The 26,831-nt window shown below is 37.3% G+C and overlaps 1 protein-coding gene across 2 annotated transcripts in view; it reads left to right on the top strand.

Moving 5' to 3' along the window:
- The window catches only part of ADAMTS19 (ADAM metallopeptidase with thrombospondin type 1 motif 19), a 241,310-nt gene extending 218,736 nt beyond the window's left edge, over positions 1 to 22,574 (top strand). For both annotated transcript variants that reach the window (XM_058737110.1, XM_058737119.1), the window contains 2 exons: positions 16,621 to 16,798; positions 21,247 to 22,574. In XM_058737110.1, the coding sequence (XP_058593093.1) occupies positions 16,621 to 16,798; positions 21,247 to 21,398 (330 nt within the window). In that variant the 3' untranslated portion in view covers positions 21,399 to 22,574. The remainder of the gene's footprint in view (positions 1 to 16,620; positions 16,799 to 21,246) is intronic.
- Positions 22,575 to 26,831: the final 4,257 nt, after the last annotated feature.

Genomic DNA, 26,831 nt, shown 5'->3' with positions numbered 1-26,831 from the left:
AAACATAGCCTTTGTGAGTAAGGAAAGAAGGTGATAACTCTAGTAACTATTCTTCTTTATTCTGTGACTTTTTACCTCTGTCTGTGCGTCTGTTTGTTTTTGCTTCCTTATTTAGAAGATTCAGTATGTTGCACTTTTCTCTTTATATGAATACAGTCTGCTCTTTACCTTAAACCAGTTTCATTGTTCTTTTTTATGACTTAGATCTCAGCCTAACAGATTTAAACAGCCTGCACAAATTAAAGTCAGTCGCGCCATGTGAACTTTATTGATTTCACCCCTTCTTTTTCACTCCTAAGAGATCACTTTCATGCAAAAATACAGACCATCCCAAAATAATTACAGAGAAAATGAATAATTCTGAGATTATTAAGTTTCAGTGAGTAAAGTATTCACGGACGGAGGAAACCATAGATTTCTTATTCTTATCAGCTGTGTCCCTGGAACAGGAATAGCAGCAAGATGTGTGCAATTGTAGGTGGATTTCTGTGCTCCTTGGAGGTCAATTAATCTGTCAGTTTCACTTAAATTCTACGAATATTTTTTAAACTATTGATAAACCTAAGTGGACTTAAGATTAGGCCTTGGGTTGACTTGAATCAAGGATATTCAATGAGCTACCCATAAAATCTTGCTGTGCAACGCTGTTCCTCCCACAATATGGGTGGAGCACTAGAGAATAAGTTAAAAGAATAATATGTTCTCAGCTTCTCACACTATCTAAAAGTCGCTGGCCACAAATGGACTAAGGGTATGTCAGTTGAATGGAGGCTTCTTAGGAAAATGGCTTATTCCCCAAACTGTTCACTGCATCTGTATCAGCCTGTGTGATGTCTATCATTTATGTTTTGGTGATTTTGTGTAAACAGTGGAAAATCTGCTCTCAGCTTGAAAAAGAAAAATATAAATACAGGAATATTCAAAAGAGAAAAATCTGTCATAAAAATGTTACCTCTGATTCCTAAGTAGATGTAATACAGCCTTTGTTGAACAATGTTTGCATTTATTCCTTTGAAACTAGAAAATTGGCAAAAATAGGGCACAAACAATGTAGTTCCTTTGTTCTGGCTTGCATTAACCAGTGACACAATTATATGCCACATTCTGACTATATCTCTGATATAGATATGGCCTTTGGGTCTTTCTTGGGATAACAGAACACAACCCATATGTTTCTGAGCGGTTAAAATCTGCATTCACTCATTTAAGCTGACCTTAGAACACTGACTTAAAAAATAACATAGTCCCTTATGTTTAATGAAATGCCTTATTTTCAGCCAGAATTTGACCTTTCTGCCTCCATTTGAATGTCTACAGCTTCTTGTTTTCATTATTGGAGCCTATAGAGAAGCAAATAAAAAAGTATTGTTTTATCTACCTGTTACACAAAATTTGGTTCCTTCCTGAAGCTTTTATAGCATTAACGTTTCTGTGCAGCATTAGCAAGAGAACTCATTCAAGTGAGTGTTAATGAGAAACAAAACACCTTGGAATTGTACATAATTATTCTTGGTTTATTCTTAGATTCAACTCATAGTCCACAATTTGAGCTTAATTTAGTACTTCAAGATTCTGGGAAATGAATAGTTTTGGCCACATATCAAATCTTGACATGATTAATAGATTTTTGGACAAGAGATTAGGAGTCTTTTTGTGATTATGATATAATTCAAAATAATGCTGGAAGCATAATAAATCATTTTGGATGATTTAATTATATAAATAGTATGTATGGCCTTGTTTAGAAGTGGTAAATATAAAGCTTGCAGTATAATGAGTCATTTTTAACTTATCCTGCAAAAGGAAACCACAGTTACATCCAGTATATTCAGTTGAAGAAGACTCTAAAACTATGAAGTGTGAATAATCACAGAGGACATTTCTTTCCACTGGAGGAAACCTCAGTGACTCATTGAAGGAAACGTAAAGAAATCCTCATCAGTGCAATCAAGAATATCTATCCTAAACTAAATGACTAGATAACACAGTGTTTTTAATCATGCATCTCTGTAGCCTAGTAGTTTTGTTTTCAGTCAAGGGAGACAAAAAGAACCAGACTCAAAATTCCCAAGGGAAGGATTTCTTCTTGGCCCATAGTCAGGCTGGGGCTTTAGGACTGTGGATTTCCACATACTACTGACCTAATGCTGGCATACACCCCACCCAATTAAAATCCCCTTGCAGGAGGTCCCAGAATCCAAATGTGTGTCTTGTTGGTTTTAATACAACTAAACTAAGTGGGTTGTTAACAGGGTAGTAGAGGGAAGCTTAAGCACTTGCTAGAGGATTTCCCATTCAACTTTAAAGAAATAGTTGCAAATAGCCAAATTAAATACCCTAATAGAATGTAAAAATAGAAAATGTTAACTACCAGCTGAAACCAGAGAATCAAAGAAATGAATGAAATGACAACTGCTATAATGGAGAAAATACTTTGTCAAGTTAGATACATTAGTAAGACTGGTATTTACTGAAGATCAAATGTCATCCTTTTTAGAAGACTAAATTCATATTAATTAAGGAATGCTTGAGGCTTGCATTTCCCAAATTATATTCTATGGCAAACCCATTTCTTGGGATATAGTCTCCAGGTCTGAGAAATAATGTAGTTAAACAAAGATAAGCAAATACTGCAAATTGCTGTAGGACTTAAAGATCCTTTAACATTTTCCTATACTTGGTAAATCTCAAAGAGGGACTAGTATTTCTCTTTTCTTTATTTTTAACCAAAGCTCACTTTTGCAGAGCATATGGCTAGTTTGCTATTTAGTGTAATACACTATGGGAAGGCTTACATTAGATTATTCAAATTTGAAAGATTAGTTTTGTAAGTAATTTTTGGAACTGGAGAAAATTTGTAGATTGAAATCAAACTGAAATTATCTGTATCTAAAAACTATTCTTGGTGGATTAACATTTATATATAGAATTATTTTCTAATAATGTCTACGAGTCATTGGAAAAGATAATTGCCTATCATCTTTTTATAATTATAGTCTAAAAAGACACGAAAATTCGAGCAGCTACTCCATAAACCAATAAGAATCTAATACATCAAAATCTATCATTGTTGGATCAGTCAATGAATTAAAGAAATCAGAGATTGTGGGTTTGGTTTTAAACATTTGGACATCAAAGAAACCTATCACAAGGTGTCCTACAGAAGAGATATTTTGCGTTATAGGAACATTTACTTTGAAAATGTACTTTCTCTGAGTAAATTGTTCATACTACAGAAATTACTCAGTGATAAGTAGAATACTTTCTGTTATGTTGTTTAGATACATCTACTGAATATTTACAAAATTTGCTACTTACCATTCTTTCTGGAGAAGATAGCTATCTTCTAAACCATGCACAAAATCCCCAAATTATTGGCTATCAAATTGTTTAGCCTCTGATTCTTTTTTTAAACTTTTTTAAAAAAATTTAACATTTATTTATTTTTGAGAAACAGAGACAGAGCATGAGTGGGGGAGGAGCAGAGAGGGAGACACAAAATCTGAAGCAGGCACCAGGCCAACATGGGGCTTGAACCCACAGACCATGAGATCATGACCTGAGCCGATGTCGGACGCTTAACTGACTGAGCCACCAACATGCCCCTGACTCTTTATACTGCAAGAGAATGGACATTTTTTGCATTGCTATCATTTTTAGTTTTCAGGTCTTCTGACAATCTTATCTGTTGCCCAGATGTATTAAAAAAAAAAAAAAAACCAAATTTCAAAGTGTTTGAATTACTCAAAGCAGTCAAAGCATTTGGCTGGTATGATTGAACATAGCAGATGTATATTTGCTTTGAAGAAATGATGCACATATACTATCTGTGTATATATTCTACCTAGAGAAAATTTAAAATTTAGAGAGACTGAGGTAGTGTCTCTGTGTCTCTCCATGTATATGTGTATAAGTATATATAATGTATGTATTATATATGTGTATACGTGTATAATTATAAATGCAGATATAGAGACATGTTTAAGATCCTTTGTATTGGAAAATGCAAGACAACTTGTTTTTAATCCATAGGGCTTAATTATACTGTCTCCTTTTATTTTTAGTGTTTATGCATTTATTTTGAGAGACAGAGAGAGAGAGAGCACACATGTGGGGATGGGCAGAGAGAGGAGGAAAAAGAATCCCAAGCAGGCTCCAGGCTTTCTGTGCAGAGCCTGACATGGGGCTCTATCTTAAGACCATGAGATCATGACCTGAGCCAAGATCAAGAGTCAGATGCTTAACCAACTGAGGCACCCAGGCACCCCTATACTGTCTTCTTAATAGATCATTGAAAAATCACCAGGCTTGTAAAATTATGCTACCAATTCTCTTTTGCTGCATACCAGGATATCTATAATTTCACTTTCTAAATCATACTTGAAAATATTTTAGTAAATAAATATGACTGAGGTAAAAAATTACTTTTGATGTTCTTTATAGGGGATGGAGCATGGAACATGCCAAAGTTCATTTTGGGTATATTGAGTGTTGGTGGGCAGCAGGGGAGAAGGGGAGCAGATTTTTTCACATAAAAAATATAAAGAAATTTGACAAGAATATTATAAAATTAAAATCAGTAGTATTAGCCATTGAGTGTTTTTTTGATTAGATGTAGTGAAGTATATGTTTACCAAATGCCAGAGGATATCCAGAGATAGATATAACCATATCACCAGGACTAGCAGAGAATGACATCATTAAAATGCAAGAAAAATATGCAAATGATTAGCCAGTTAGAAAGACATCATATGGCGGGGTGCCTGGGTGGCGCAGTCAGTTGAGTGTCCAACTGTTGGTTTCAGCTCAGGTCATGATCTCATGGTTCATGAGTTCGAGCCCCGTGTTGGGCTCTGTGCTGACTACCCAGAGCCTGCTTGGGATTCTCTCCCTCTCTCTCTGTCCCTCCCCTGCTTACACACACACACACACTCTCTCTCTCTCTCTCTCTCTCTCTCTCTCTCTCTCTCTCTCTCACAAAATAAATAAACATTTAAGAAAGAAAGAAAAAAGGAAGGAAGAAAGAAAAGAAAGAAAGACATCATATGGGGTCTTGGGATGCAAAATGTACAAAAAAAAAAAATTTTTTTAACAGGTCCCTAATTCTGCTTCAGGTTGAGTGGAACATCCAGAGAGCCAGTGTGCACAACCAGCATTGATTTTGTATGGCGAAAATCAGTTCCCCCTAGCCTCGTTCCTACATCAGTAAAATGTGCCAAAGCAACTATATGTCTTTCCAAATTTTGTAGTGCTCTAACTGTGCAAGTAAAAGTAATCACCCGGTGTCAGTGGTCCAAATGGTACCTAATCCAAAGAAAAGTATTTTGAGTGACTTAAAATGAAAGATCTACTTTAGGATTCGATTGGATTAGAAAAATACATTGGATTAGAAAAATATGTCTGTAGCTTTTTGTACTGTACACAGAGTATGTACAAGGCCATATAGTATAATAAATAAAACTAGGAAACATGTTTAGATATAAACACACACATGACTTTAGGGCACAGAAAAGCAATGAGAGGAGTGTTTTGAGGGATACCATGGGGCAACCAAAAAGCTCCATCTCTAAAGGGAGTGGATTCTACTCACTTCTGCCCAGGCGCTTTCACATATCTGTGTCACATACTACCAAGACTGGATGTTAGCACACTTTTTTAAACTAATTTGATAGCTGTGAAAAATAATACCTCATTTTGAAATATACACATTCTTTTTTTTTTTTTTTAATTTTTTTTTTCAACGTTTTTTATTTATTTTTGGGACAGAGAGACATAGCATGAACGGGGGAGGGGCAGAGAGAGAGGGAGACACAGAATCGGAAGCAGGCTCCAGGCTCTGAGCCATCAGCACAGAGCCTGACGCGGGGCTCGAACTCACGGACCGCGAGATCGTGACCTGGCTGAAGTCGGACGCTTAACCGACTGCGCCACCCAGGCGCCCCAGAAATATACACATTCTTAATTTTCCTTACAGACATTGTCACATAATTTGCTAACAGTATTTATAAAGATGCTCATTGCAGGGGCGCCTGGGTGGCGCAGTCGGTTAAGCGGCCGACTTCAGCCAGGTCACGATCTCGCGGTCCGTGAGTTCGAGCCCCGCGTCGGGCTCTGTGCTGACAGCTCGGAGCCTGGAGCCTGTTTCCAATTCTGTGTCTCCCTCTCTCTCTGCCCCTCCCCCGTTCATGCTCTGTCTCTCTCTGTCCCAAAAATAAATAAAAAACGTTGAAAAAAAAAATTAAAAAAAAAAAGATGCTCATTGCAGCCTTCTTTGGCACAACAAATATTTGGAAACAAGCCATATATCCAATAACTAGTTCTATAAATCATAATCCCACATTCCAACAGTGGGATATTGTTGTTTTTAAAAATATATGTATAGATAAATACATAATGATGGGAAAATTTCTCTAAGACCTACTATTAAGTGAGTAATTATGCAAAAGAGTTATATAGTATGAACTAAGGTTGTTTACATATATTATTCTTGTACATGTTAAAATTTTTCTGCATAGACATACAAAGAATAGTTTATTTGAATTACATTGGAGGAAAGGGCCTTCTGTGCTTATCGTTCTACCACATCCATATGTTACTTTTAGTGTTGTGAATGGGTTAATATTTTCTGTCTGAAACTAAAAGAAAACCTACTTGGCTGGTACTTAAATTTTTTAAGGCTACAATATAAAAAATGACTGATGTCATAGATATAGAAAGATACTCAGAGAATATTACAGAATTTCCAGGGAAGGGAAAGGATTGGGGAGTATAAGAGGTAAGATAGCTCAGTGCCTGGAGTTAGACAGCCTTGGGTTTGAATTCTGGATCTTCTGTTCAGCGAAGTTAGTGAATCCAAATGAAATAATTCGTGGAAAGTTCTTAGCATGGTGTCAGTTACATAGTAACCAAATTAATGCTAGCTGTTCATACAGTAGTATAAGTAGAGATAGAGAGGATTGGTTGGCTTTCAGAAATTGTTTTGAGGTTAAAATGAACAGACCTGGGATTGATTATTTGTGAGAAAAAAGATGAAGAGTCAGGTGTTAAGGTAGTAAGGGCTCATGGCTTGGCTTTCAGGTCTGAACAATTTGTATGGATGATGCTTCTCTGATAGGAGGTAGGAAACCCTAAGAGTTAAGTTGGAGGGGAAAGATTTTCACTTTTATTTTTGGCGATCTTTCATTTGCCTGTAAGAGAGTTAAGTACTGGCATTCAGTAGGTAGATCAGAGGAGAGGAATGAGATGGAAATATAAATTTTGGAATTATCAACCCGTAGATGGCGCGAAAATGTTTAAAGTCTAAGTGTGCCTGGAGAGGGAGCATAGCTAGAGGGAGTGGAGGAAGGGGAGGACTGAATCTTTATTCTCAACCCAAACTTCAGTTGCCCTGGGACCCTGCCATTGGCGTTCCAGTAGGTCCTCAAATTTTGTATGTTTAAGACAAAATTCCTCAATTTATTTCCTCAAATGATACTCCACTCCCAATTTCCTTTTTCTTGAAAAATGTCAATATCATCTTCCCAGCTACCCAGGCTAGAACCTACCCTTGGCACTTCTTTACGCAAGTAGGGCTTTGCCTCAGTTGTTTTTACTCCAAATATAATAATACAGTCCTTATTTTTTTTTCTTACCAGAACTGGAGTAACAATTTCTAATACACTTCCTTACCCCCATATTTCAGATCCATCCACTCAAAGGGATGACTTCTCCACTCAATCCTATAGCCTGAGTATTTGCAGAGAATTCCCTTTGGCTACCCTTTCAATTAGCAGATACTCACACAGGCATTCAAATCTTTCCATATTCTGGTGCTAACCTACCAATTGAGAATTGCCTCCTTATTCCCATGATGGGTATCTCCACTAAGCTTAGGCCTGAGCAGTTTGTACTTGTACATTCTCTGGGTCTTTATTGATACAGTCCTCTTTGCCTACAATGTGTTTCCTCCAGCTCTCTGAGTCCCTCAAGGACCATCGAAAATGCCTTATAATTTTCAAAGGGCTTCCCCAGTAAATGAGAGCATTTGTTTGCACTTACTCTGTTACTTTTTCTCTATTAATTATATGTTGCCATATATGGTTGCTGTTCCGTTGAGAGTGTCTTAACCCCTTCTACCCTTCCCATAAATCTCTCCGAGCAACCAGAAGACACCACTACATTCAGTGATGTTTATTGCATGAATGATTGCTGAACTGTTTTATCAAGAAAGCAGAAACTGTAGCATACTTCTACACATTGCATTTCTCCTGATCCATTTAATCTTCTGATTCTAATTCTGTAAGAACTATAGTGTTGCATACATTGTACTACCGAAGAACTAGTAACTAGCTCATTTTTTTTTTCCAGGATGATTAATCAGTATAATTTTATGTAAATACAGGACCCCCTTGATCTTTTCCTGTGTGGTAAGTCAAACTACTTAAAAATGTGTTCTTTTTTTAAGTAAATCCACCCTTATTTGAATAGCATAGTATTTTAAGCCAAAAAAGTGCTTAACATTGAGCTTCAAGGAAGCTGGCAGACTTCTTTTGCGTTCTCTTGAATCCAGTTGGCTGAGATACCTGCTGTCAGGTTAATGGCTGTTATCTAACCTAGAAGGAAAGCGGGAGATGGAAGCAAAGCACACTTAAGAAATTTCTCTGTCACCTGGCAAATACTTGGTTTATTTCGGGTTGGAATAACCTAAAGGTAATTACATAGTGCTCTCTGTGCTATTTTAAACCAAGACTTTATTAAAACAAAAAAACAAAATACACACACTTCTCCAACATGGCCCCCGAAGGATCTGATCCATTTTGGACACAGAATTGTTGGACTAGACCTGGAAAGTATTGTAGTTGCAAAGGAAATTCAATCACTGTCATTCCAAACAGTTCTCTCTGGTGGGAAGATGTTCCCCTGGAATGATAGAGATAAAATAGAAATGTCTTGATAGTCTTTTTTCACCTCTCCAACACCCTGTGATTCATGGGCTGAGCACTGGCAGAACTGCAAATGTGTTCAAGAGTCTGTGCTTATTAATTGCTTCTTGATGCAAAACATCTTTTTTTTCCCTCCATCATTGTGGTGATCAATGTGTACTTTGATATAAAAAAAAAGATTCAGGGGGTTAATGTGACAGTCCTTTCAAAACATATTCACTTCTCTGCTAATCATTCATAAGCATTCTGCTTGATTTTGCCACACACGTTTCCTTAATTTGCTATAACTATATGCAGACATTTTCATTAAAGAGAAAAGAATAGTTTGAACTGTGGAACCAAATGATGAATTAATTAAACACATATGCAAAAAAATCCTCAAACGTCTGACCTCTAGGAATAGATTCAATTCCAAATAACCATGTGTTAAAGAAGGCAGATGAACTACTTTAAAAAGACGCAGAAACACTGACCAAAATAAATAGCAAATCTTAAAAAACAAACCAAACTTTTGTTCCTTAGTATGCTTGTTTCACACTCACTTTATTAAAAAGTTGAAAGATGGAACCGCCAAACATATACATAAATGAATAGGAATGCTGCGCTAATAATTTCCAGTAGAAGTCATCATTTACTTTCCTTATGAGGTCCACTCTCCGCTGTGAATGCTACTTCAGTCTTGTTAAACCACTCTGGAATAATCCACTTATTCCCAAAGACAAATTATCCAAGTCAATGCTGTTAACCTTGTTATAGATTGGCACTCGTCATTATAGATTGTATCAGGTTCTGTAAGATTGTCTATTATATTGGTTTCAGAAATTTTTTTGAACTCTGTTTGCCAGTGACAATTTTCTCTTAATTTAGGAATTCCTATTTCTTACAGAGGCCAGCTGGAAATGAGTAAAGCATTACAGAGCCTTCCTTAGCTGTTGGCCTAGAGAATACACATTCTCTCCAAAATATATATCTTTGGCACACTCCAGAAGGAAGGAATCTCGGGTAATCTCTGTGCTGGCCAAGTGTGAGAATTATTATTTTTAACCCCTGAATACACAGCAATTTGTTTTTGTTTTTTTTAAGGAATTAACAAAGTAAACCAGCATTAGTTTAGCTATATTTGTTCACCAACAAAACTGCAAATAAATATAGTGGTATTTTTAGTATTGGGTTTTCCCCTCTTTGGTGTGATGTTTAAGAGGACATTTTACAGCATTTACAGCTTGAAGAGTTTTACAGTTTAACATGCACAGATGAATGGTTCTATAAACTCACTGGCAAACTAGTTGATTATTTAACTGAAGTCTACAAATTTATTTATACCTCAGTGTCCCCGTTTGTTGCCAAAGCTAAGTTATCGAAATATCCAGGGTAACAAACAACTAGCACCAAAAACAGTGTCTTTGTGACTCTTCTGAAGTTCTGAAAGGAGAGGTAAGAAACTATCGTTTAACCAATAACTTTAAAGTTTGGCACTTTACTACAGAATCCCAATACCCAAGAATAGATGTGGAAGTCATTTTTAGCTCCATGTTCAGAATTGTGTACGCAGAATAGATCTACTTGATCTCAGAACCTCTGGAGCACAGAAGCACTATGGAGTCAGAGATCAATGCCAAGAATGAGGGTCTCCTCTTTACATAGGAGAGTGGTTAAGAGCTGTTGGTGGACATTCCATTTATAAAGAGTTCTTAAGTGAAAATAAGTTTTCTAGAACTACATAGGTTACTTCTTGGACCGGAAGAAAACAGTGTTCTTTGATGAATTTAACAAAGACATGACTTTTGGTAGATTTCACCATGAGACATTATGGATGGAAATTCTTACATGATTCATGAATATTCAATTGACAGAAAGATAATCCTATACTTTGCAAAAGTAGATTCAAGTAGTATGATGGACAAGAACCTATGAACCTTGAGGACCTCTTAAAATCATTCTCCTCTCTCATTTTGACACTTTATAAATTTTTATATGGCTATTGGTGCCTGCGCAGAACTTTTTCTTTGAATTAAATATGTTTTACTCATGTCAGTGTGTTACAGAGCACATTTGCTATCTATCATTCACTACTATTTATTAAATTTATGTCATTCTGCATAATGGTATTCATAGAAACTCCGGGGAACAATACATGTCGGTGATTTTTAAAAGATGCAGATTCTTAATAAACATATTCAAATACATCATGAAAGGATATTTCTATATAAAATAATGAAAATTTAGGAACAGAGTACACTCATACCTCCTATGTAGTATTTGGTGCATGAAAAACTTGTTTATACCATTGTGCTCATTAAAAGCTAATTCTCTTCAATCCATCAGATTAGACTTGAAAACAAATAATCCCATCAGGCACTGATAAAATGTCTCAAGGTAAACAGCCTTTCCTTGAACACCTTCTCTAAGGTGTTTACATATTTTTCAAAATATTAAACCAAGACCTGAGCAACGCTGTCTATTAATGCCATAAATAATATCATTTCAGGAGTGAAATTTCCATGGTCACTTTCTTCCTGCAGTTCACATTTTGGGCAGTGCCTCACCACTCATCCATCTTTTTGTGATGGAAGGAAGGATTCCACACTGTGGCTTACCCATGAGATGAACTTCTCAGCCATTCAGAGTTCATTTCATCCCTCTCTATGATAATGCCACATAGTTAAGAGTTTGTTAAGGATTTTTTAGTGTGTTTGTTTTTCCTACATTTTTTTCTATTTCCCTTCGTTTGTTTACATTTGGGCCAATCCGTAACTTGGCAAAAGCATTGTGGTATCTTAACCTGCCTTTACCAGTACTGGCAAATCCTGTCCATGACAGGGCTATCATCTAATTTATCATCTAACTTAGTTGTATTTACTAAGTTAGTAGATACAACTTTCCAAGACATATCTGTATCTATCATCAGATCATCCTTGGCCATTGTCAGAAAAATATATGAACTAAGTAAACATCTACTATATACTTTCCCCAACTTGGATGTCACTTACTTCTCCAGATATTTCTCTTTCAGTTAGTTTAAATGAAATTTTCTTAGGTAGAATAAAGTCTCTTATCTCTTACTGCCTGGCATAAGAATGGCAGAAAGAAAATTTTAGGTAATAGAAATGGTTATAAGATTCTATCAATGTGGATCTCATTTTAAAACAGGATAAAGCCTTCTTAATGATTTGCCAACGTTTGTGTCCATGGTTCTCATTTACTAAATGATTTCTGTATGTATTTTAATAGCCCAAACTGTGAATTATCGAGAAAGTTTCCCTAATCAAGCTTAGTGTTTGACATACAGTGTAGACATAATTTAATAGTCTTAAAAGTTGTCACTAATGTTCCAGGGCCAGAAAGGATTTATTCGATTATAAGAGAAATCTATGGTGATATTATCTAAAGATATGACTCGTGTGTTCCCAAGTGCAGGGAAGGTCATTATTTTCTCAGGTAGATTGAAATGATGACTATCAGGAAGTCAGTTAAACAAATTTCACTTCCAGACACTTTGGGGCTCAGAATTAAAAGCTTCTAGTTCATGGAATTGATTCACGAGGTGCTTTGTTCCAAAGGTCCATCAGGGCAAGACTGACTGTTTGAATTCTTGAAAGACAATACAAGTCTTTCTATTTAAAATACTCCAGGGAATTTTCCCTGTAAAAGAAATATCAATGGCAAGTTATCAGGGACACCTTGTGTTTCTTTACCAGTTGCTGGCAGGTTAATGTTGACAGTTTAGCATTTTGGCCTATAGGGGGAAGTCTATAGTGCTGCCTTGTTTCAAGTACATTTTAAATTTACTTGGTGTTTGTATGAAGAGCAAGACTCAAAATGTAGTAGCTAAAAAAAGACAGAAGGAGGGAAGGTAGGAAGGAGGGAAAGAAAGGAAAAAGGGAGGAAGGAGAGAAAGAGAAAGCCATTGAAAGTAATTACTTCAAGATCTGTAGAAACACAGTGGAAAGAACATCATATTTGGAATCAAAAGACTTACATTTGCTGTTCTTGGCACCCTCTCTGTGAGTCCTTATCTGATCCTCCTATTTGAATTACAAAGCCCCCCACCCCAAACTTTCCCATCCTTCCTTCCCAGCTTTAGTTTTTTCCATAGCACCTGTCACTATCTAATATGCAATGTAATTTAAATCTTTATTTTCTTGCTCCCTCCTATTAAAATGTAAACTCCCTGAGGGCATGTGTTTTTGTCTCTTTTGTGTACTATCACATCCCAGTATCCAAAACAGTGTTTGGCACATTGTGGACTTCCCATAAATATTAATTGAATGAATGAATGAAATAATCTCAATGAGCCTCACTCTTTTCATTTGTGAAGTTATGGGGGTTATGACAAAGTGTAACCAAAGTTTAATATGCTATGTAAGAGCATATTAGATAATGCATGAAATATAATAGCTGCTTCATGTGTCCCTTCATTTGTGTTTACCGTCTAACACACAGATCAGTAAGATGTCTGTACATAGGGTGATTGTATGTCCCAGATTACTCGGGGCTGTCCCAGGGTATGCCTGTACTGTAGGAATAATTATCATCAGCAACTTCTTTCACAAGTGCCCTGATTTGGGTGATAAGTTATATGATCACCGTATCTCAAGACAAATCATGCTTGTGAATTGTTCTTGAAAAACAAGTTTATCTTCTATCTTATAACCTGCGTTATAGCAAAACAAACCAAAAAACCCCTTCTTATTCATTAATGTTTAATTAAGTTCATAGTAAGATACGAGGATGAGAGGTTCATTTGGCAGGATAGAGGAAAAGAAAAGATTTCTGACTATTCATAGAAAGAGAAGCGCTAGCAATGTTCCAGGATGCAGTAATTGGTTAAGCATCTAGTCTCTGAATTTAGCATATGTGAGTTCAGACTCCATTTCCACTCCAGGTCTGAACTGTAAAGACTTGAGCAATTAGTTTCACTTATTTGAGCCTCTATTTCCTCATCAGAGTAACAGGGACAAATATAGGACTTCATGTGAAATGCTGAATAATCATGACCTAACACAATACCCTACATATAAGAAACAGTAAGTAAGTGCTAACTATCATTAGTGTTGTATGAAGTAAAAGCTTCCGGAATTAGTAGTATCCGTTTCCTTTGATCCTAAAGCAGCAAACTTTGGTTCTGTAGGGTGGCTGATTATTTAAAATACTAAGCAATTGAAAAAAAAATGAAATAAATAAATACATAAATAAATAAAATATTAAACAATTGGCTAAAAGTGGATGAAATTGCCCAATTTCCACAGTTTTGTAATCTGTTTCTAGCTCCATTTATTTGATATGTTTTAGTGTTTTGTTAATATGGTTTATTGATAAAAGTATCAGCTCCATCATATTAACAATTTTTGCTGTTTTTATTTTGTGCAGGAGACCGTGAACAAAATGGGTGGTCAACAAATATTTGAAAAATCAATAAATGCTTGACTATTCTGAAACATTTAAGCCAACTCTAATCTTGGCAGAACTTCTGTCATACCATTGTTGGCTGGCACACTGAATAATTAATTAGATGATGAAATTATAGACCCTGTGCTCTGATGAAGCTTCACCACTTAAAAATTGCCAGACTACAGGGGCGCCTGGGTGTCTCAGTGGGTTAAGTGTCCGGCTTGGCTCAGGCATGATCTCGTGTTTTGTGAGTCTGAGCCCCGTGTCAGGCTCTGTGCTGACAGCTCAGAGCCTGGAGTCTGCTTCGGACTCTCTCTCTCTTTCTCTCTCTCTCTCCCCCTACCCCACTTGTGTCCTGTCTCTCTCTCTCTCTCTCTCTCAAAGTAAATAAAGTGTAAAAACATTGCCAGACTATAGTAACTTAATAATAAGTCATTTGGGGTGCCTGAGTGGCTCAGTTGCATACAACTCCTTTTTTTTAATACTTATTTACTTATTTATTTATTTATGAGAGTGAGAGAGAGCATGCGCACACACGTGCATGAGGAAGGGGCAGAGAGTGGGAGGCAGAGGATCTGAAGCAGGCTCTGTGCACAGAGCAGAGAGCCCAATGTGGGGACTCGAACCCAGGAACTGTGAGATAATGATCTGAACTGAAGGCAGACTCAACTGACTGAGCTACCCAGGTACCCCTGAGCATCCAACTCTTGATTTCTGCTCAGGTCGTGATCTCCAGGTTCCTGGGTTTGAGCCCTGCATTGGGCTCTACGCTGACAGAGCAGAGCCTGCTTAGGATTCTCTCTCTCCTCTCTTCCTCTCTCTCTGCCTCTCCCCTGCTTGCACACATGCACTTTCTGTCTCTGTCTCTCAAAACAAATAAGTAAACAGTAACAATAAGTTATTTGGAATTTTTGCTTTCATAGTAATTTAGACCCAAAAGTGTAGTTATGATCTACTGCAATGCCTTGCTTAACAAAAAGGAAAAATAAGTTCCAGGTAAATTAGTTGTAAGAGACAGTATTGGAGCCCATTTTCCTCATGTCAAGGCCAGAATATTTGGCTTTTTCTTTTAATGTCTGTCTGTCTTTAATCGCAGTGACATGATTTGGGGAAATATCCAGTTGTTTAGTAGTATCTTCTATAATAAAGTAAGAACTAATTTAGAAGACCTTGGGATTTCACTTGTTTCAAGTATCTGTTCATATTTCACATATATGCAATGAAATTTTTACCCAAATGTATTTTATAAAGAAAATAATTAATAGTAATAGTCTGATATTTTTTATTTCCTAAGTGTGCTAATTAAAATTAGATCCTGAGGCTATTAGACTATTTAATTTCGTGAGAAAGCTTATTCTGTTAGTTTCAAAGGCAGAAATGATGGTGTTTTAGTTAAATGAATTATAGAACTTCCATTATTTCCTGGATATAATTTTCATTTTCAGGTTATTCCCAGACAGTTACAAAACTTAACCTGCATAAGGAATGCAACTAACATGTTTTTCTCTTGTTTTCAGAATTTTATGAGAGGCACTATTCAGCCATTATCTGCTAAAATTATGTATTTTGAGTTATCATGTGTCTGTAGTTACTTCATTGCATTTTTTTATAATCCTGAAAACTGATGTATGACTTTGGTGTGTTGATGTCCTTTGGAGTTGACAGAATTCTTTACATATTTTGCTAACTATGGCTAAATCTTTACTCTGTAGAAAGTAGCATGCTTAGTTAATAAATCATTGTTTTCAGAAACAAAGCCATGTTTGCTCTTTCACATTTAACTTTGATACCATAAAACAATTGTATTTTCACAGTCAAATAAGCACCAGCTTATTTGTGTTACAAATTAAATCTAGTGATATATTTGGACCTGAAAGATTTCTCTCATCAAAGACCATTGTATATCAAATATGTTCTTCTTTGAAAAATATCCTACAAATGAAGACAGACTCCATTCAGCTGAAATATAAGGAATCCATGAAAAGGGTATTTTATTAGAAAATCCAGATTATCATATTTGTTTTAAATTTTTTTTAATGTTTATTTATTTTTGACAGAGAGAGAGACAGAGCATGAGCGGGGGAGGGGCAGAGAGAGAGGGAGACACAGAATCCGAAGCAGGCTCCAGACTCTGAGCTGTCAGCACAGAGCCCAACGCGGGGCTCGAGCTCACAGACCACGAGATCACGACCTGAGCCAAAGTCGGACGTTCAACCGCCTGAGCCATCCAGGCGCCCCCCCCTTATTTTTTAATTTTTTTAATGCAGATTATCATATTTTTATTTGTACAATATTCTATCTCTCCTAGTGCTCAATTACCTGTGGCAAAGGAATGCAGTCCCGTGTTATTCAGTGCATGCATAAGATCACAGGAAGACATGGAAATGAATGTTTTTCTTCAGAGAAACCTGCAGCATACAGGCCATGCCACCTTCAGCCTTGCAATGAGAAGATTAATGTAAATACCATAACGTCACCCCGGCTGGGTAAGCAGACCAAAAAGGGGATGGTTTTGAGAAGCATGGAAATGCTTATGGCTGTTTTGTGTATTATCGTAAAACTTTGTCATAAATAAATCTATATGAATTAGTTTGGTTCTAACTAAACTAAAACTATGCTTGACTATAGTTTAGTCCCAATGGTCAGGAGGATAAAAAAAACTCCTAAAGACTAAACAAGACTCCTGAAACTGTCTACTCAGAGCCAGGCCCTGGAAATACAAATGCCACACCTCTCAAGGTCATCATAGAAAGGGTTGGAGGATGGAATCATATTTTGGTTCTGACCAGTTTTGTGGTAGAACTATCAACTAAGATAATGGCTCTGGAAAGGTGAGATTGTGGTATGTACCTTAGATGTCTCTGTTGTCAATAGCCTTCCTTTTGACCCTGGGTGCAAATTATCCTTTCGAGAGAGACAGAGTAAAAAATGGCTTTCAATAGGAATGGATACCTGGATCTAATCCACCAAACAAGAGGGAATAGCTTTTGAATCCTTAAGGACATAATATCAGATACGAATAAATGCTATTAACATGGATTTATGGAAAACCCAAAAGACTCCACCAAAAAGCTGCTAGGACAGATACATGAATTCAGCAAAGTCATAGGATACAAAATCAATGTACAGAAATCGGTTGCATTTCTATGTACCAATAATGAAGCAACAGAAAGAGAAATCAAGAAATTGATCCCATTTACAATTGCACCAAGAACCGTAAAATACCTAGGAATAAACCTAACCAAAGATGTAAAAGATCTGTATGCTGAAAACTATAGAAGACTTATGAAGGAAATTGAAGAAGACACAAAGAAATGGAAAAACATTCCATGCTCATGGATTGCAAGAACAAATATTGTTAAAATGTCAATACTGCCCAAAGCAATCTACACATTCAATGCAATCCCAATCAAAATTGCACCAGCATTCTTCTCAAAGCTAGAACAAACAATCGTAAAATTTCTATGGAACCACAAAAGGCCCCGAATAGCCAAAGTAATTTTGAAGAAGAAGACCAAAGCGGAAGGCATCACAATTCCAGACTTTAGCCTCTACTACAAAGCTGTAATCATCAAGACAGCATGGTATTGGCATAAAAACAGACACATAGACCAATGGAACAGAATAGAGAACCCAGAATTGGACCCACAAATGTATGGCCAACTAATCCTTGACAGAGCAGGAAAGGGTACCCAGTGGAAAAGGACAGTCTCTTTAGCGATGGTGCTGGGAGAACATAACAGCAACCTGCAGAAGAATGAAACTAGACCACTTTCTTGCACCATACACAAAAATAAACTCAAAATAGATGAAAGACCTAACTAAATGTGAGACAGGAAACCATCAAGACCCTACAGGAGAAAACAGGCAACAACCTCTTTGACCTCAGCTGCAGCGATTTCTTACTTGACATGTCTGCAAAGGCAAGGGAATTAAAAGCAAAAATGAACTATTGGAACCTCATGAAGGTAAAAAAAAAAAAAAAAAAAACTTATGCACTGCAAAGGAAGCAATCAACAAAACTAAAAGGCAATTGACAGAATGGGAAAAGATATTTGCAAATGACATATCAAATAAAGGGTTAGTATCCAAAATCTATAAAGATCTTACCAAACTCTACACCTGAAAAACAAATAATCCACTCAAAAAATGGGCAGAAGACATGAATAGACACTTTTCCAAAGAAGACATCCAGATGCCCAACAGACACACAAAACGATGCCCAACGTCATTCCTCATCAGGGAAATACAAATCAAAACCACAATGAGATACCACCTTACATCAGTCAGAGTAGCTAAAATTAACAGCTCAGGAAACAACAGATGCTGGCGAGGATGTGGAGAAATGGGAACCCTCTTGCACTGTTGATAGGAATGCAAACTGGTGCAGTTGCTCTGGCAAACAGTGTGGAGGTTTCTCAAAAAATTAAAAATAGAACTCCCCTATCACCTGGCAATAGCACTACTAGGAATTGATCCAAAGGATACAGGAGTGCTGGTGCATAGGGGCACATGTTCCATTGTTTATAGCAGTGCTTTCAACAATAACCAAATTATGGAAAGAGCCTAAATGTCTATCAACTGATGAATGAATGAAGAAGATGTGGTTTATATATACAATGGAATACTACTTGGCAATGAGAAAGAATGAAATCCTGCCATTTGCAGCAATGTGGATGGAACTGGAGGGCATTATGTTAAGTGGAATAAGTCAGTCAGAGAAAGACAGATATCATATGTTTTCACTCATATGTGAAACTTGAGAAACTTAACAGAAAACCATGTGGGGAGGGAAGAGGTAAAAATAGTTACAAACAGAGAGGGAGGGAGGCAAACCATAAGAGACTCTTAAATACAGAGAACAAACTGAGGGTTGATTGGGGGGCGGGGGGTCTGGGGAAAGAGGAAAATGGGTGATGAGCATTGAGGAGAGCACTTGATGGGATGAGCCCTGGGCATTGTATGTAAGTGATGAATCACGGAATCTACCCCCAATCCAAGAGCACACTGTATACACTGTATGTTAGCCAACTTGACAATAAATTATATTTAAAAAAATGAATGTAGCCACAGGAAAAATAATGTATATACATGTTTATATATAAAAATAACTAAATAAATGAGAAAAATGAAAAAAATGTTGATTTGCATATTTTTATGTTATAAAATGTTTTCATATATATTCTCAGTTCCCGTTATTCAATCTAATCTATCATCAAGAAACAGATTATGTATTTTCAGTAAATATAGCCTACACTTGCCTTAAAAAAATTCATAAATGAATTAGCCTTTATTTCTGTGGCAACTAGTGCCTTTTAACAACACTACTACCTGTCTGTCATTGGGGTAATTTATGCTTACCACCTTTACTTTTAATCTGCGTGTACAATTTACAGGGTGACAATTTATTTTTTTTTTTTTTTTTTTTTTTTAATTTTTTTTTCAACGTTTTTTATTTATTTTTGGGACAGAGAGAGACAGAGCATGAACGGGGGAGGGGCAGAGAGAGAGGGAGACACAGAATCGGAAACAGGCTCCAGGCTCCGAGCCATCAGCCCAGAGCCTGACGCGGGGCTCGAACTCACGGACCGCGAGATCGTGACCTGGCTGAAGTCGGACGCTTAACCGACTGCGCCACCCAGGCGCCCCCAGGGTGACAATTTAATCAAACAGAACAATATTGCCAAAATCAAAGGAGCTAAATTGTCATAGATATTTTTTAAGCAGTAAGATTCAATCAAATGGAACAGTTTGGTTCTTCGTGGAAATAAAAATATTCTCATTTTCTAGCCAAATAATTAACATTTCTAGGAAATAGTCAGTTCAAAGAGAATTAAGAGTAGTTAAGACAAAAAGTTAAGCAATCCTAGAACAGATGCCCTAAATCCATGTATTCAAAAACAACATAATCCCTTTCTCTAGCAATTAGTTGGAGTCCTTCTTGAAGTATCACATGGCAGAAAATAATGGATTAAAAGAAAATTTTAATTAAAATTGCATTTTCTGCATTTATTATTTCTTGAAGATATATCCCTGAACACACAAGCACAGTGGAAAACCTAAGGTTTTAAAAAGGAAAATAATGAATCTTATTAGAATAGTGGCAAAAGAAAGATTTCACATACCTTATCACTGTAAATTTCAGTCACTTTTGATAATCAGCTTTGATTTTATTTTTTTATTAAAATTTTTTTAACGTTTTATTTATTTTTGAGACAGAGAGAGACAGAGCATGAACAGGGGAGGGGCAGAGAGAGAGGGAGACACAGAATCTGAAACAGGCTCCAGGCTCTGAGCGGTCAGCCCAGAGCCCGACGCGGGGCTCGAACTCATGGACCGCGAGATCGTGACCTGAGCCGAAGTTGGCAGCTTAACCGAGTGAGCCACTCAGGCACCCCTCAGCTTTGATTTTAAAGATGTGTAAAATCAAGATCCCCAGATATCCCACCTAGATATGCCTGACATCTAAGAAAGGAAAATCTGAAATAAGTGTGAGCACATTTGCTTTGGTATTTCATCCATAACAATACTTGTTAATTTATATTTCTATAAAGGTGGATATAGTGAGCCTTTTCATTTTTCTTTTTAATCTTCTCAACTGAAAATCCAAAAAGAAGCTTAAATGAAAGCCATAAAATTGAGCCTTAAACACCATTTGTATCACAACTCACTGAATTTGAGAAATCTAGCTTGAATAAGTCTAAAAGGGCTCATAAGTAAGACCGTTATTCATCCACTTTACTCCTTTATTATAGGGTGTGTGTGTGTGTGTGTGTGTGTGTGTTTCCTAATCTTACTGTTAAGTTCTAGAAGGCAATATGAACGAGTCAAAGTGCGTGTGCAAAAATCCTTCCCCTTAAGTGATTGCTACTTGTTTTACCCCTGGCACTGAGGATATCGACGTGTATTGAGTTCCCTGTTTTCTTCTTCACAGCTGCGCTGACTTTCAAGTGCCTGGGAGACCAGTGGCCTGTGTACTGCCGAGTGATACGTGAGAAGAACCTATGTCAGGACATGCGCTGGTATCAGCGCTGCTGTGAGACATGCAGGGACTTCTATGCCCAAAAGCTGCAGCAGAAGAGTTGACCTCTAGCAGGCTGGCTGGCTCACAGCTCTTTGCAGTTACATTATTTATAAACACACACACTAGCATGTTTCTCAGACCAAATATTATCAGATTACGTATAATTTAATCAGATTAATTTATTTTGGTGCCCGCCAAACATCCAATATGGTGTTTGTTTTGGTCATACAAACATTTTGATTTATACTATATGGCTTCATAAATAATTTTATATGAATAACTTGGATCCAGTTTCCAGAATAAAAATAAAAAGGGAAAAAGAAAAAAAACAAAAAAAAAAAACAAGATCATTAGGCTCTAAAAAAAATTTTTTTTTTAAGTTAGGGCTGTCTCTAAGGTGCTATTCTCTCCCTGCCGATACCATTGAGTTATCCAGAATGTATACTAACTTAGTGTAATAGTTTAGTTATATAAGGAGAGAAGTCATTTTTGTTTTCTTGGTTTCCTGATGCAGAATTAGCCCATTTTCTGTCATCTACAGGAGATGTGGAAACATAACAAACCTCAGAGTGTTGAACAGGTTTTTAGAGAATGTATTATGAATTTGGTTCGGATTTAGAGATATCCATAGGAAAAATTCTACTGTAATTATAACCTTATTTTAATAATGGAAAGGAAAAGTCAAAATAGAGACTTTGATCATGTTCATGAACATGTACTTGAACACAAGTAGTGTAACAATGAAACACTGTAATGATTTACACTGAATCACCATTGCACTGTTGATATAGTGTAGAGAAACCATTATAGAAATGGTAACATCCTACAAAAATATGTATTATTTTAACATGTTGTCATTAGATTTTAGCTTTTTAAAATATTTTGAAAGAAATCAGCGATCCACCCGTTGCCTTGTATCTTTTTAGTAGATTTATAAAAGAGTATAGTACTTAGCCTCACGAATCATCATGAGAAAACGTACCAATTATTTTCCAGCCTTTTCCCTAGAAACAAGAAGAAACAAAATGCTTATGATACTGTGGTAGTTTCATTGTGTTTTCTCCTTTCGAAAACTAAAAGTTTTACAATTCTGTGAAACGTTAAAAAAAACAGCTTAAATGTTTTCTTGTGAGAAAATGTTGTACATGATTCACATGATTTCTTAGATTTTTTTTTTCAATAAAATATGTGAAGCTTCCTGTTGGGAGGCACTTCTTCACAGGTCTCTCACGTCTCTACACCTCTTGGCACTGTCTGCTTTTGTTCGGGAGTGTCTGGTAAGGGATGTTTGTACGGCCGTGGAAGACAGTTGAACAGCCTTGGATAAAGATAGTGGAGCAAAGGGCAGACGTGCCTACCTCTCATTATAAAGGTTTCTGGCCCTAAAACGGGGGTCCCTCTCCTGTGATACAAGTCACTGCATGTGCAGATATCACCCTGCTGTCTTTGTGTCACCCTGGGGGAATTGGGGCTCAGGAAACTGGCACAAGAAAATGCTGACTCTGTGCTACTGCTATTGCTGTGAGTAACAAAGTCCTTTGTCTCCAACCCAGAGACAAAGAGTCTTCTCTTTGTCTTCTGTGTTCTGCCCTCAAAGTGGGCAGGCTGATACAACAGATTGGAAGTAGAGTAAAACCTCACCATCTGCACGGTTCATGACACATCCCTCGTCAGTGATTTTTTTACCTTCATTTTAATATGGAGGGCATTTTGATTCTAGATGTCCCCTTACTTCTGTATATTCTTTTGTTTAATTGCTGAGATTTCATTTAATTGCTGAGATATAAAATTAACTAATATCCATACATCTTAAGTCATGAGAGTACGGGCATCAGAGAGGTAAAAAATTACATTTTAAGATGAGACGTTCTCAATCTCATCCCTTGATTCCTAAGTCTGTGAATCTAAGTAGAAATAGCACCCTGTGGAGCACCTAGATGACTCAGTTAGTTGGTTAAGCGTCCGACTTCAGCTCAGGTCATGATCTCACGGTTTGTGGGTTCAAGCCCCACGTCGGGTCTGTGCTGACAGCTCAAAAAGCCTGGAGCCTGCTTCGGGTTCTGTGTCTCCCTCCCTCACTGCCCCTCCCCCACTTGCACTCTGTCTCTCTCCACCTCAAAAATAAATAAGCATTTTTTAAAAATTAAAGAAATATCACCCTGTACTGGTAGATGAATCAGAACATATTCAGTATCTTAGAAGACCTTCAGAATGTTTTCACCCAGTTGGTGCTAGAACTGAATACTGAGAGAGACAGAGACTGCATCATTCTATCAGGCCATCTGTTTCAGGGTGATGTTAATACCAGAGATTTGCATGAGCATGAGGCCTGTGCCACATTTTACTTGTTGTAACACAGGTTCCCTGAACAGAAACAAATATTGTATGGAATACCATAGCAGAGAATGAGGCATTTGGTAAATGAATGGGTGGTATTGTGGCAAAAACTTGGCAGGCTGAGAAGGCAAGTCCATGTTCAGGGTAAGTGTCTTTCTATGAGAACAAATTACTCCTTGTTTTGTGATAGAAGCAATCTAATGTAATCCTGCAATCAAGATGGTTTGGCTGGATTGGCAAGGATTGGCAGGAGTGTGATTTTGAAACTGGTGACGAGGGAGTTCTAAGGAAAAGGTATATGGGCAGACCTTCCTGAAGAACTTCTATCCATATATTCTATTTGACCCCTCACCAAAGAGCACCCTCACCAGAGAGGTCTCAGTCATCAAGTGGATGAGATGACAAGGTCTGTGTATGTTGGCCAGTGTCTTTCCTCAGCCACCCTTTTCATTGCCAATAGGCTCAGGAACAAGAGACATTGGTGGCAGAAATGGAGATTGTGCTTGGGTTCAGCAACATGAACATCCACTCACCAAGGGCAGTCACTGCAGAGAGCTCAACCTACCAATAGCAGAGAAGATATTTTTTCCCATGATGGTAGAATTCTTTGGGAAGACCTGCCCACCACCTTGATTGCAGTATGCTTACATCAGTTCACTTGTGTCACAACACAGGCAGCGACTTGTTCTCACAGAAAGAGCTACTTGCCCTGAATGTGCATTTGCCCTTCCCAGCCTCCAAAGTTTCTGCCAAAATTTCTTCTATGAACCTACCAAATGTTTCATTCACTATTGTGGCATTCCATACAATATTGTTTTTGTACAGAGAACTCATAGTACGACAAATCAAACATAGCAGTGGGCTCATGCTCATGTAAATCTCTGGTATTACCATGTTCCCCATCACCCTCAAGCACATGGCCTAACAAAATGATACAGTGTCTTTTTTTTCTTATTATTCAATTCTGGCACCAGTATTGGGGGCCAGAGACTTACCATTTTTGCATCCTTCAAATCCTTAATGATAGAAGTAATGGTGAAATCCCTCCAAGAATGCAATATTGGTTTTATTTCCAATTTCGGTATGTAGAGACAATTCAAGGGACTCCCATTGCCATTATTATCATAAAAACCCTCATTCAACATATCATGGAACCAACAAGGTAAGCAGGGCTTCTGCCAGTTTCTGAGTATTTCTTTTCCAAATATGCTTCCCAGAATTGGGAAAATAACTGTGGTGTGGTTGTAGAGGCTTGGGGATTCTTTATGAGAGAGACTTAAGCCAGAACTTGATTAAATTATCTGATTTCCATAAGCTCTTGCTCTGTGGGGCTATAATAGGAACTTAGGGTCACCAGGAATAATATCAATTGACAATAATTATCAAAAAGTCTGATAATTTCCCTTCTCCAGTACATTGTGCCCATCAGAGAAAACCTGAAGGTAATTTACAGTATAATATTGGACAGTATAGCAGGATCCTTCCTTTTTTAAAATGATCCAGTCTCCTCTTCACTCAAGGCATTCTCAATGAACTGATTCTTATATGGAAATTGATCAGGGGAGTGCAATTTCCTGATGTGGTTATCCAAATCAGACCTCTTCCCACAAAGTCTAGAGATTTAATGCTCACACAAATCAAATAAGACTTTAGTAGAATGCCCATCTATTTCAGTCCTAGGGACTCCATGATCAATTAGCCAAGATCTTTGCTGGTCAAACCATTCCCTTTACCCCTTTGATTCTGCTACCCTTCATGGTAACCATTCCCATCTGGTTTCTGACAGTGAAATGCAGCCCTTTTGTTCCTGCCCTTATGGAATTGTATCATCATTAAATTTAAGAGGCCCAGTTCTGTGGCAGCACTTCCCAATGTTATTTAAGGGCTTCAGAAAATAGGCTTTACCAAGTTCTTTAAGGATTCCAGTACAGCCTTCGCTGATGTGAAGGGAGTTCAAAGCCTTGGTCAAGGGAATGCCCTCTGGAGCCTTTCAGGGGATGAATTCAGCAGGTAGGTGAGCATCTATAATATTAAAACCATCTCCCTACATGTCTGTATACTTTCCTGTATACTACTACATTATAACAAGGAAGTTCTGGCATCTCGATTTTATTCATTGTGGACCACCAGTGGGTCCAATTTTCAGGCCCTTTGTTGGAGTTACTCCCAATCACATGAAGTAACACTTTGAATCCAGAATCTCCACTTAGTGAACTCATATCAAAAACATATAGGCTAATAAAACATTATATTCCTTCTGCCCTAATATAAAGCCATTAAGAATTGTCCCCATACATCTACCTTGGGTTTCAGTTAACATGAATTAGTGAAATCTTGCAATTCCTTTGGCATGTGTAAAACCTCACATGTTATACCCCAAGGTGGTCCCCTTGGATATTCTAGGACTTTGAATATGAGTTTTGATGGTGAAACATCAGCAGTACAGGTAAAAAGGTTTTATGTGAAGAGAGTCATGGAAGCTTTCTGGTTCCCAACTTAGACCTTGAACTGTGAATTTAAAACCTAGGTTTATCATTCGCCAGATTTGAATTCACACAACTGCAGAAGCCCTGGCGAAGTGAAGAAGAGTTGAAGAATCAGAGGGGTCACCAACTAGTCTGAGCTGCCAGGTAAGTATGACTAGGGCGGGGTAATTTGTTAAGAGGTCTTTGGGATGCTGGCGCCTCTGTGAAGCTACCTCCTTTGTAGGTACTCAAACACCTGGTAGTAGATCTGAGTTTGCTGTTGGTCAACAGGACTAACATTTGGAGAGAAGAAATGGACATGGAGCTCAAGAGAGCAAAGGCTTGGAACCTGCCAAGCACCTATTTGCAAAAAGCCTTTCAGATTAATGGGTGCTCTTTCCACTTTCCTGTCCATATCTCACTGAAGTTCCTCTTTTGGCTAGTTTTAACCCAGAACCACACAAATAAAGAGATTCTTGGAAATGTCTTTTAACTAAAGATGTCTGTGTGACTTTAACTTTCTTTCCTTTCCTTTTTTTTTTTTCAGTTTGTATCAGAGACAACTGAAATAAAAATCTATGTTCTTAGCCACTCAAAATAACAATGAACCCTTTTTAAGCACTTCATATACACCAAGCATTCTGTTAACTACTTTACCTATAAAATCTCACAGCAACCTTGTAAGGTACTTGT

The sequence above is a fragment of the Neofelis nebulosa genome, chromosome 1 (assembly GCF_028018385.1).
Source record: "Neofelis nebulosa isolate mNeoNeb1 chromosome 1, mNeoNeb1.pri, whole genome shotgun sequence".
Classification (NCBI taxonomy): Eukaryota; Metazoa; Chordata; class Mammalia; order Carnivora; family Felidae; genus Neofelis; species Neofelis nebulosa.
Note: the sequence above shows the minus strand (reverse complement) of the source record. Positions and strands in the feature narration are given on the sequence as shown.